General features: G+C 44.1%; 1 protein-coding gene across 1 annotated transcript in view; it reads right to left on the bottom strand.

Annotated features, from left to right (window-relative positions):
• LOC147692004 (cytochrome P450 2F3-like) overlaps window positions 1-12,258 on the bottom strand; it is a 753,496-nt gene that overhangs the window by 686,308 nt on the left and 54,930 nt on the right. Inside the window, exon 2 of the mRNA XM_086938297.1 lies at window positions 10,171-10,375. Coding sequence (XP_086794423.1) covers window positions 10,171-10,347 — 177 coding nt within the window. The 5' untranslated portion in view covers window positions 10,348-10,375. The remainder of the gene's footprint in view (window positions 1-10,170; window positions 10,376-12,258) is intronic.

The following is a 12,258-nucleotide window of genomic DNA, read 5'->3' as shown; positions in this document are numbered from 1 at the left end:
AAAAAAGAAAAATTCATTGTGATTTGATCATTTGTCTACAAAAAATAAAGGATTGAAAATACACGTCTATCCAGCTCGGTCCTGTTCATTTGATACGGATGTTTCCTATTATCTTAAAGGACATTACTTGCATTTTACAAGAACTACTTTGTTGATGGGTGATGATTCCAAAGTGTTTGCTGTTTTGTTTAGGACTTTTGTCCTTGAGAGGAACTTATAGGGTTGTGTTCCTAGGTCTCTCAAGCACCATCATATTATTCTAAGTCACGGACTACGACAGGTGCAGGTACTTTGCTCCAACCCTTCCTCTTTTAGCTTCCTTTTATGATTGGTTCATCAGACTCCAACCTTTCCTCGCCCACTCTCCTGTTCAGTGGTATGTGCAGGGGGTGGTGGTCTCACATACATGTCTCTTTTTGCCTGTTGTTGGAATGAATGCATCATTGAACGTTGTCTGCTTTTCAATGGGTATCTCACGGTCTAGAGAGGGGTGTGAGAAGACGGTTACCGACGGTTACCTTTAGTATATGCAGGTATACTGGCTTTCTAGCGAGATCATATGAGAGTAGTCTGTTGTTGCTTATTTTTGTTTATGATCTTATCTTTTGTTGTTTCAGGTATTCCCTTTCCTGCTGACCCCTTCCTTTCCTTCCTTTCCCTTTCCTTCTTTTTTCCCTCATCTCCCTCACCTAATGGCTCAAATACTCTGTTTTCTACAATCAGAGTGTTTGTGACGTTGGGAGGTGGACCATCTTATACTACAACTGAATACCGTGGAGCAGATCCTGACATATAGTGTAGCAGGGAGAGGACAGAAGAAGAAAAAGAAACATAGGAAAAATCAAGATAAGAAAAAATATATAGATAAGAAAAAATGAAGAGGTAAATAAAAATACTGAATACACTGTAAATTCACATAGCAATATACAAAAATTCATACATAGTTAGCTCAACACTACAATCCCCTTCTGGGAATAAAGGTATATACATTATTCAGAATCCTATCTCATACTAAGTTCTCACTCATAATGAGCACTGTATTCCAAAAAGTGGTTCAGAAAAATTGAAACAATCCAAATCATTATCTTATTGAAAACACATCTGATATTCTCTCTAATCACATTGGACGGTCAGTACATCATCAATACAGATCACATACTTATGAAAAAAGAGCATGATTAACAATCAATCATCCTACTACCACGTTGCTCACTGGGCAATTCACTCTACTCTTGTCCCAAAAAATATGGATATTCATTATCAATATTTATTCCAAGTTCCACTGCTTTCAATTTCATCAGCCACAGAACCTCCCTACGCCTTAGTTTCAATTGTCTATTTCCTCCTCTTGGGTCCTGCCTGACATGACCAATCCCATGAGAGCTGAAAATGTGTTCATCTTTATTCTCATGATTTTGAACAGCATGTGCTGCAATGGGATATCTTGTATCACCATTCTTCCACGCTCTAAAGTGTTCCACCATTCTGTCTTTAAGCCTCCTAATTGTGCTGCCCACATAGATTTTGCCACATGAACAGGCTATCACGTACACCACATATGTGGTATCACAGTTAATAAAAACATAAATTCCATGAGTATCAGTTCCATTGTAACTGAAGTTCTTACCTTCTTTTTAGCCCACCTACAGGAACTACATCGTCCACATTTGTAAAAACTTTTCGACCTATTGCTCAGCCATGTACTAGAGCTACTCGCAGGATAACTTGGACTCACGGTATTGGCTAATGTCTTGCCTTTCCTGAATGTAATACTGGGTCTCTCACCTATGTACGGCTTCAGGTCCTTATCCGCTTTTAAAAGATGCCATTATTTATTCAAAATAGTAAAGAGTTTATGACTCTCTACACTATAGTGTGTTATCAAACAGATCTTCTGCTCTCCCTTGTCTTTAGTATTAGTCTCCTCTGGCAGGAGAGTTTGTGCTGGTTTGAAAGCACATGCTCTCTTTCTCGCTTTATTTATGACCGTCCGGTCATAGCCCCTTGCCTCAAATCTACGTGATATGTTTGCCATATTCCATTGGAAATCCCTCTCCTCTGAACAATTCCTTCTTGCTCTCACCATTTCACAGAAAGGTATCATATTAATCTGATTCTTAGGGTGGCAGCTCCTAGTGTGTAACAATGCGTTGCAACTCGTTTCTTTCCTGTACATTTTACTGCAAAGTTTGTTATCGCAAACATTCAGTTCGATATCCAAAAATGCTATTCTTTGTTGATCAAATTGAGTAGTAAATTGTAAGTTCACATCATTATCATTCAGATACACAAAGAACTCTTTCAATTTTTCCAATGTACCCGTCCAAATCATCAAACAGTCATCAATAAAGCGACCCCAATAGTGGATATATTCTATCCATCTGTGCCCACAACGGCCCCAGATCCACTCCGCCTCAAAACACCCCATAAAGAGGTTGGCAAAAGACAGAGTGAATCTGGTACCTATTGCTGTTCCAAGGCATTGTCGATACCACTTGGTATTAAACAGAAAGACATTGTTCTTGAGTATCAATTCCGTCATCTGCAGAATCATCATTGTGTGATCAAAAAGCTCTACAGGTCGTTTGTTGAGAAAGGTTTCCATAGCCTGAATACCCAGATGATGCCGGATGTTAGAGTATAAAGAAACAACATCCAGGGTCACCAGGTACATTCCTGGTTCTCAGGTCAGATCACTCATAACATTCAATACATGTTTTGTATCCTGTATAAACGGCGGGAGATTGTGTACATATGGCCTGAGAAAAGTATCTATGTATTCAGCCAATCTCTCCGTCGGGCCCCCTATTCCCGATATTATAGGCCTGCCAGGGGGTGATTCTCTATTCTTATGCACCTTTGGTAATGTATACAGAGATGGTGCCCAAGGGGTAATACCACTAGGTAATTATATTCATCAAAGTCCAGAGCTTCTGTTCTTATCAATAATCTTATCAAGCTCGTAATTGACAGATCAATTAATACCATCAATGGTATTACCTGTTGTTAATTGTGGTGTCCATTTCGACTTAAATTTCAAACCACTACTTTCACCACTACTTTCACTTAAAAATCTATTCACTTCAAGATCCTCAAGTAATTTTGCAACCGTAACAGGATCATTTTCATTCTCAGTCAGAGATAAAAGTAACATAGTGGCATTGATCCCTTCTATTGTCAAGTCACCCATGTCTTTTATTCTTCCCATACATTTGGTTTTCTCAGGTACATTTACAAAATATTTCTTGAGTTTCAATAGTCTTACAAACTTATATATGTCCATTTTAGTCATATACCAATCTTGTGTCATGGTTGGACAAAAACCTAAACCTTTACTCAACAAAGAAATCAAGTTCTGAGACAATTCCAAGGATGACAAATTGATAACTTCAATCTAATTTTCTGACATATCATCACCAGCACTGGCTAAACCTTCCAGGATCTGGTCCTCATTCCCAGTCTTCCTCCTTGCTGCACCTTTTCCTCTGGTCCCTCTCCTAGTCTTTTGATACCTGTGTCTCGGTTCCTGACTCCCGTATCTCGATTCCCTATTCTCAATCTCTTCACCTCTTCTAAAAAAGTATTCTCAATACTGGTCGTAACTTGAACTCCCTCTGTCTCCTCGCCCTCACTACTGGATAGATTACTTGATGATGCCTCAGCATCACTAATAGAGGGGGCAGCCAATATTTGTTTATAACCACAATCTTGATTCACCAAGTAATCAAACTGCTTGGCGAACGTAAAAACTCGTCCTGACTTATAGTCACTTTCATCACGCTTAAGCTTTCTGGCCTTCCTGCGTTTAATATCAGCCTGTAGATATTCAAATAGTCATCCAAGATTGTAAAATTCTTACTAGTCTATTCAGGAAGGTTAAGTCCCTAATTTCATCTTCTATTTTCTGAATATCAACAAAAAGTTTAGTTATTTTTTTCTCCGCATTCTCTATTAAGATATTCATAAGATTCCTCGAACTATTTGTTAATTCTTTCTCCCAAGCATTTAGAAGATCGGGTTCAAGGTCCTTAAACGTGGGCATGATTTGTGATCTTAATCCATGTGGTATCCTATTTAACGTGAGATATTGCTTAAAAGTCACAGCATCCCGCCATTTGTTTAATTCCATTCGCTTCAGGGATTCCAGTTTCTTAAACTTCTCCCTTAGTCCTTCATTCTTCACAGTCTTACTTTCACCAGTGGCTGTGCCAATAGAACTACCTGCCATAAGATTACTAAATAAATCATGGGCTTCCTTGTCTCTATTCATATTTCCCCTGCGGCTGCACCTAGCTGGTACAAGATAATGTACTGAAAATTGGTAGTCAACAGCCGAAGGGCGCTCAGCAAAATCTAGGGGAAGGTCATAAAAAAGGAGCACCATTATAATAGAATTCCTTTTTTATGACCTTCCGCTAGATTTTGCTGAGCGCCCTTCTGCTGTTGACTACCAATTTTCAGTACATTATCTATAATAGACAGTATAGCCCTCTACGGCGGGCTATAAGGCTATAGTACAGTGAAAAGAAAGCGCACTTGGGGAATGGTGTTCGGAGAAAATTCTTGGTTAAGGTGCCTCCTTGGTAAAATAAAAGATTACCTACATGCAGGATAGTTGCCGCACCACTAGCTTATGAGTACACAAAACATTTTTTAAATATTAATTGGTACAATAACTTTCAGTACAACTTTCATTTAACTTATACTATAATGACATTTCCGAAAATATGTTACAGGCCGGCATTTTAAGAATTTGAGGCCTGATTTCAATTTTAATGGGTAACATTGATAGCTATCGACGGCTCATCGCAGGTCCTGGCATAATTCTAGCCCTGTCATAAAAGTGTAAATTTTCGACATATTTTTAGAATCCATAGCTTGATGTTACGGACTGCTAACATCATGGTCACGCTTGCATAATGGTGATAATTCTTGGTATACTGTGCCAGGAGGTGTGACAGAAGGTCATGCAAAGTATAATCTATTCATTTGTGCCAGTAGTAAATGTGAGTAAAATGTCAATCTGGTGTTAGGGCATAAATACTTACTTTTCATTAAAAAGAAAAAAGAATATTTTAAAAGACAAAATAGAGCAATTTCATGAAAATAAAATGTGTTTTTGAGGGGAATTGAATAGACTTTTTGTAGAATGGAAACCTGCTATTTGATAGCAAAAGCTGTCTATTTTTGTAATTTGAAAAGCAAATCTTTGAGAGAAGGATATGGTATTTTCAAGTAATCGCTGGAGGCTGGTATCAATACTGCACCCTGAGAACATAAGATAAACCTTTCTACTGTCCAAACCTGTAAGGTCTCTGAAACCTGCGTAATGCCATTGCTGAAATATAATGTCCAATCTGTCTAGTCTCCTTTCCACAGCTTGAAATGGCGAAATTTGTGTAGTTTTGATTTGTGTATATTTTTTACACTGTCCCTTCCAATGAGTGTCTCAGTCATAATTTAAAACTGAGTATTTTCATGGAAGTGGCAGGGTGGAAAAATGAAAGGAAATGTAAGGAAATGAAATGTGGCAGTGTGCAAATATGATTTTTAAATTTATATGATTTTATATAAATGTTTTGTGGGAATTGTGCAGAAAAATGCATCATTTTGCCAACCCTCTTCTCACAATTAACTTGGGGTAGGTAAATCTGTCCTGGCGAGGATTAGACTTGTTCAGGGTACCAAAAAAGTGCAAGATTATTTAATGATTGTACATTTGGGGGGTATATTCACAAGAATGTGTGCTAAACATCACCAAAAAATGCTAACGCACCTTTGCACATCGAAGCCTATCACAGGAAAATAACCCAATATTAACGTGGAATTCACAATAAGGCGGTACCATGCGATAGTCTGCCGAAACCGCGGCCAATGTCCACGATACAACCGCCTCGACGGAGATAAAAACAAACCTCAACTCGAAAAAACATGCGATGGGCCAAAACGCGATGAGGAAATCAGCGATAAGCAGTGCCAGGCCTGCAATACACACATGGCAGGCAGGAAAAATCACTATAAAAGTAGAAAAATCCCATGGAGGCAGCTGGGGCAGAAGACGAGCACAACCCCACAAGCACCCTGGATGACAAGCCAGGGACCTCGAGGACAGGGAAGGGCAAGGACAAGAAAAAGAGGAAGACAAAGTTCAGTCCGCAGGAAAACAGGATCCTGATTATGGAGGTGATGGAACACCATGAACAACTGTTTGTCACCTCCAAAGTGTCATTGGGAAAAAAACAAAAAATTGAATATGGCGGGACATCATGGACAAGGTGAATGCCATCAGAGAGCACAAGAGGTCAATGGACGAAGCTGTATCAATGGATTGACATCAAGCGGAAGACAAAGGAGAAACTCTGAGCCAGCCAGAAGGCAGCAAGGCAGACTGGAAGTGGGAGCCCAGCGCCACAGCTCATGCTGGATGACATGGAGGAGCTGGTGTCGACAGTCATCAGTGTGGAGACTGTGTCCGGAGTCGGGGGACCGGACACTGCTCGAAAGGACACAACACAACCGAAACAGGGTGAGTGACCACCAGGTACTGGGGGAGCCATGCAGCTAATACATGTGGACCCATTGTAATACACCATCTCCCCTTCATATTCCAGAGGCACCGTCAACACCTCCTGCACAGCAGTCCCAGCCACTATTCACTGATGACGAGGAGGACACCCCCAGCATCGACACCCAAGCCCTCCAACACATCATTGACATCATCCGCAACTCACCTCCAGGATCAGGGCAGCCCAGCTGCATCGAGGAGACCCCACCCACTACCAAAAAACACCCAGCAGGAGGCACCCAGACCCCTGGCAGTCTCCCAAAACCCCCAGGAACTAACCATGGCCTTCCAATGCCATGTGCTGGAGGGCCAGAGGGAGACGGCCTAGCAGGTGCGGTGGGGTTCGGCCTCATGCCTACCAAACTGAACGCCATCCATGGTTGTCTAGGTCCCATCAGGGACCAGCTCCAGTCCCTAACAGACACCCACGGCCTACTCCATGGTCTGCAATGAGCCCTGACTGACATAGCTGGAGTCATGCCTCGGAGACTGGCTTCAGCAAATCCAGACGTGAGCTAGCGCACATGTGGAGGCTCATGGAGGACATGGTGCGCATTGAGGCGGAAAGAAAGGATGGCAGCCACCGCTGCACATCAGCAAAATGTAGCTGGGATCTACCATGCCCTGCAGAACCTCATCATGGCATTGCTGCGACAAGGCGTGGCACTGATGAATGCTGCTGCCCACACACACCGTCCACATCTCCGCCCCCTGGTGTGTCACTTCCACACAGTGTGGCTGAATATCCTCCTCTGGCCCCTGATATGTAAGTGGCACACAGTGCTACAGCCGGTACTGCAACACCCACAGTTGGGGCAGAGCACATATCCGAGGACAAGGACGTAGATGGGATTGTTGGCAGAAGGAGGCACTAGCATTCATTTCCACTACCTGGCCTGTTTCTGATTGGTGCTGCACATGGCCTCATGACCTTCCACTGAGCCCTGATACACTCTGCTGCACTCACCTTGCACCGCAACATGGACTGCCATATCCTGTTTGATGACCAATGACACGGTGACCAGACTGTGGACTGCACCCTTCCTCTTCTGCAGTACCTGTCATCCCTGGATGAACTCTGGCTGGCCCTCCACAGGCCCATATTGTGTGGTGTGGTTGGCATGGCACCTTACCGCTCCAGCTGCAAAACTCCACTGGATGTGTAATAAAAATCCAGTAACGCTCTGCTGTGTAATATCTTTCATCATTCATGTATGAATGTGTGGATGAATGTAGGGACAGCGATTTCCCTTACATCAATAATGCTCATCTATGGGATGCCAGTCACTGTGTGCTACATTGCCTATTGTGTTCCGGGTGCCGTAGACACTACAACAAGGACACACGCATTAGTCACTTCCGTGTCCCGGATATGGACTGAACCACGCCCAGAGCCCCCGAGTCATTGTTGCAAACCCTGTGCTGATCCGATGTACGCCAGACCAGGCCAGACCACTCTGCTTACCCTCTGAGGGAGGGCCCACCTAGCTACCTGTCGCAGGCGTACTCGCTGGTGGTGTGCAGGTCACTGGTATAGTTGTCAGCATGTCATAGCCACTCCCTGAGGGCAGGTTTGCACACACACCAACCCCATACAGCACAGGTGTCACAGGCCATGTGACCCCGCAAATATAAGGGGCCAACAACTTCACATTCCCCTCTGCTGGTGGTGACTAGATGACAGACGCTCCACAGTGCTCACTCATAAAGGGCCCATGAGTTGTCGCACACAGGGTTAGTGGCACCAAAGTCTTGCAGCAGTCACAGACCTACCACCACGTGGCGCTGACTGGTGTTGCTCCTGGTTTGTGGCTCCTGAAGCCTAGCGGCTGTCACGGACCTACCACCACGTGGCGCTGACTGGCGTCGCACATGTTTAGTGGCACCCGAAAAAGCTGAGCAGGTGTGTAGCCTGCGATGATGACGTGCACTGATGTGGTCTCTGCCATTGATGACAAAGGTCTCAGCATCATGTGTGGGACCTGCTGGGCCACAGGGGAGGCCCAAATGATGTGGACCATGCCATGGTGCCCTTACCGGGGCCTGGAGCTTGCAGTGGCACGTGGTGTGCCTACTGATAGACATACCAGTGGCAGCAGGTGAATAGTGGGGCCTATGTGGGCAGAGGCGTTGGTCTCTCTCTCTCTCTCCCTCCCTTTCTCTCTCTCTCACTCTCTCTCTCCCCTCTCTCTCTCTCTCTCTCTCTCTCTCTCTCTCCCTTCCTTTCCTTCTCTCTCTTTCTCTCTCTGGCTCACTTTCCTTCTTTGTTTCTCTGTGTATCGCTTCTTTGATGTACACAAGACACATGTTCTAACTTTGTGCTTTATTTTCCAGGCTGTGACGTCGAGATTGTCCCTTGCGAACCAGACAGGAGTCTCCCGCATTGGTGTTTTGTGTTGTATTTCAATAATGTTTTTGGTTGTTACTTCAGTGCTGTGTGACTGTTTCTCTTTCTTCTGGCCACACGTGTGTATTTATTTCGGCAATGTGCGTCGTCATGCGTTTTTTGTATCTTTCGTGTCGTGCACAGTATGTGTATGTCCGGGAGGGTCCTGGGGGAGCTGGTGGTGGTGGTAGGGGATGTTGCAGCCCTCATGGGTATCGGAGCTGCATGATCATTGTCTCCATGGCATCTGCGGGTCTTCAGGCGTGGCTCTTGGCTGGGCTCCCTTTGATGATGTGGGCAGTCGTCCTGCTTAGCATCAGCAAAAGGCAGGTGTTAAATCCCTGGTGCTATTGTGGCTTATCACATGTTTTTGTGGCGCTTCGCAGATCTGGCAGTTCGTTGTGAAAGTGGTGTTGTGTTTTTTTTATGTGTTTTTGCACGGGAACGCCTACTCTGCATCTTATTAGGGTTAGTTGGTGGTGTCCACCGTGGAGTTATTGTGGGAATACAGGCAATATCTGCAGTTTGCACCAGCTTGTGAATGAGGTGTTAAATCTATCTCCACTTTTAATACATTGAGGTGGAGATAAATCGGAGTTAAGTCCTTGTGAATATTCCCCTTGGAGTCAATGGCTTTGAACCACGTTTATGTGAAAATGGTGCTGTAAAATACCCATTTTATCAAAATGTTCTCGCATGAGAATTATACTCCCCTAATTCCTATCTAAAAAGACTCTCTTCCTACTGTCCAGAGTAGATAATTATGTGTATCCCTCAACTATCATCACTAGCCTCCACAACCAATTTTAACCACTGCCTGTAGTCCTGCAGGGAAATTGGATCCCTAGTGCATTGTCCACCTCCAAGACCTTACAGTCTACTTTCATTGCAAGACTTTCTGCAACACGCACCCTGAGTTAATATTTGTCCATTATTGAGGTGGTAATATTGTACAGCGCTCCGATACCGTAGGGTCCTGCCAGCACTATATACAACTCTCTTTAAAATAATAATATTAACATCACGGTTTCTTTCTTTTTGTCTTTTGCTTCATCTTATATGTGTTTCATCTTGCCTTACTCCCCACCCTGTGTGCTGACACAGCTTATTCTTCTGCAAACAGCATTTTACACAGACCCTAAATATCACCCACCTCCCTCCATCATGCAGTGAATAATCTACCATTAGAACAAAGCACAGTTGTTAATACAGTCCTTACCTTCATGAGTGAATTGACGATGTCATTTAAATGGATTTGTAATAAGTTACCGATGAATGGCAGTGAAGTTGGGCCAGGTGGATAGTGGTATTTGTTTTTCCACCATTGTCCTTTCCTTACTATCACCAAGGAGATGTAGAGAAGTAAAATAAGAGTGAGTATTGCCCAAAGTTCCATCCTGGAACGCAGTAGACTGTGCCTTCACCTGGAAAGTAGAAAATACTGAATGAGCATAGCTGTAAAGTTAACTGATTTTTTTGTATCAATCATACAGCATGTGTTTCTGTCCTCTCAGATGGACATCTGGAGCAGAGGACATCAGCATATTTTGCTGTTATCAGTAGGAATGGGTGGTCATTTTTTCTTTATTAGAGTATTTGTTTTGCATGAAGTGGACACAGTGGGCAACATAATGTTTCATATTGTAGCTGCAACACATACTAAGTCTGCCTTGTTACCGTGGGTGTCTTTGGTTTTTAACTTTGTTCCAAAGTTATACTATCTCAATATGTTGTTCTTTCCTTTGATAGTCTTTATTCGGTCATAACAGTGAGCATAAAAACACAAACTTAAAAATAAATTTGACATCTTACAGTTTCAGAGCCAGAAGTCATGGATGACATCACACATCAATTAGCAAAATTGTAAAAATACCTTAAAAATATAAATGATGGCAGAAGGGATTGTGACAGGAGTCGACCATTATAGCGCAGGCATTACATCTTAATGCCTTTATTACAAATTCATTACAACGCATGTGCCATTACAATGCTTGGTATTACAATGCATGCCTTTACAGCAAAGAAGGAATTACAACACATGCCATTACATTGCACTTCTAGGTAAGTTGTATAGGTAAGTTATGTAATTGATTTTTTCATACTTGTTTTACTTAGTTTTGTTACATGTCATGTATTTAAAGATTTAATATTAATATTATTAATACAAAAGTAATAAAAAGGGGCGTGGCCAAGCGGGGTAGCGAAATGGCCGCTAAACCATAGGCTCCGTCCTTGAAGTCTTCCCCACGACTATCTGGCACACCCATCCGTAACCCAAGCTTGGAAATATAAACCGGAGTGGGGGCGGAGTCCCACCCAAGCACTCCCGTGTTCCGCAGCAGTACGCAGCCAGAGCTCTGAGTCCCGGCAGATTGAGGCCTGTGCAGTCACCTGAGCCGGGGCCTGATGTTCTGGTGGAGGCCTGAATTTAGACACATTTTGCTGCAAGACCTGGGTCCGCCCGGCCTGCTCAGCGGTGATACTCTCCTCGCCTGCGGCATTCGGCGGACCCCCACAGTGCCCTGGCAATCTGCTTGGTGCTACAACCAATGTAACTGGAGGCACCCGTCGGTCCCCGATTGCTGGGCAGACAAAGAGAAAAGGCCAGTGGGCTAATGCGGAGGTGACCAATCCTCCGACAAAAGGACAAAGGCGGTAAGGAGGAACTGGGGGCATCTATTGGAAACTGGGGAGTGGCGCTATTCCCCCACGGCTCCCCCCCTATTTGCCAGACTTCACCGCCTCTCACCATACCGAGACAATAGTGGAGCAGGTGTGTGACTGTGGGTCTTGCCCCCAGTGCGGTGGCACCGGCAGAGAGAACATAGGCACATCCTGTCCGTAAGACCCTAGAGAGGGCTGAAAGTGTCCAGATACAGTTGAGTCCCTGCACAAGCGACCTCCCATGGGTTTGAGATTGCGCCATCCTTAGGGCTCCCAAGGCATCGCTGTGAGTGAGTGACTGTATTGGTCAGTTCTGTGAGACCACAACAGCAGCCGGAAACAGTCCGCCAGCCCTGGGGGCCCACTCTTGAGAGGCGACAAATCGCACCCTTCAACCTGCCCCACAAATCGAGGAGAAAGGGTCTGACCCGCCGCGGTCTGAAGTCCACTAAATGGCAAGCATGGGGGAATCCAAGATAGCAGGCACAAAGGGCCCTAAAACGGTTCAATCAAATAAACTGGACCGCTATACAATCTCCAAAGAAGCACCAAAAGACTCATGCCCGAGTAACAAATCTATGGGCGACCTAGGAGGGGAGTGCCAAGAGCTTACCTTGAAGAATGTTATGGAGCAGATCGCCGG

Source organism: Lissotriton vulgaris, chromosome 9 (genome assembly GCF_964263255.1).
Source record: "Lissotriton vulgaris chromosome 9, aLisVul1.2, whole genome shotgun sequence".
In the NCBI taxonomy this organism is placed as follows: Eukaryota; Metazoa; Chordata; class Amphibia; order Caudata; family Salamandridae; genus Lissotriton; species Lissotriton vulgaris.
The sequence above is the reverse complement of the archived record's forward strand: the minus strand, read 5'-3'. Positions and strand labels throughout refer to the sequence as shown.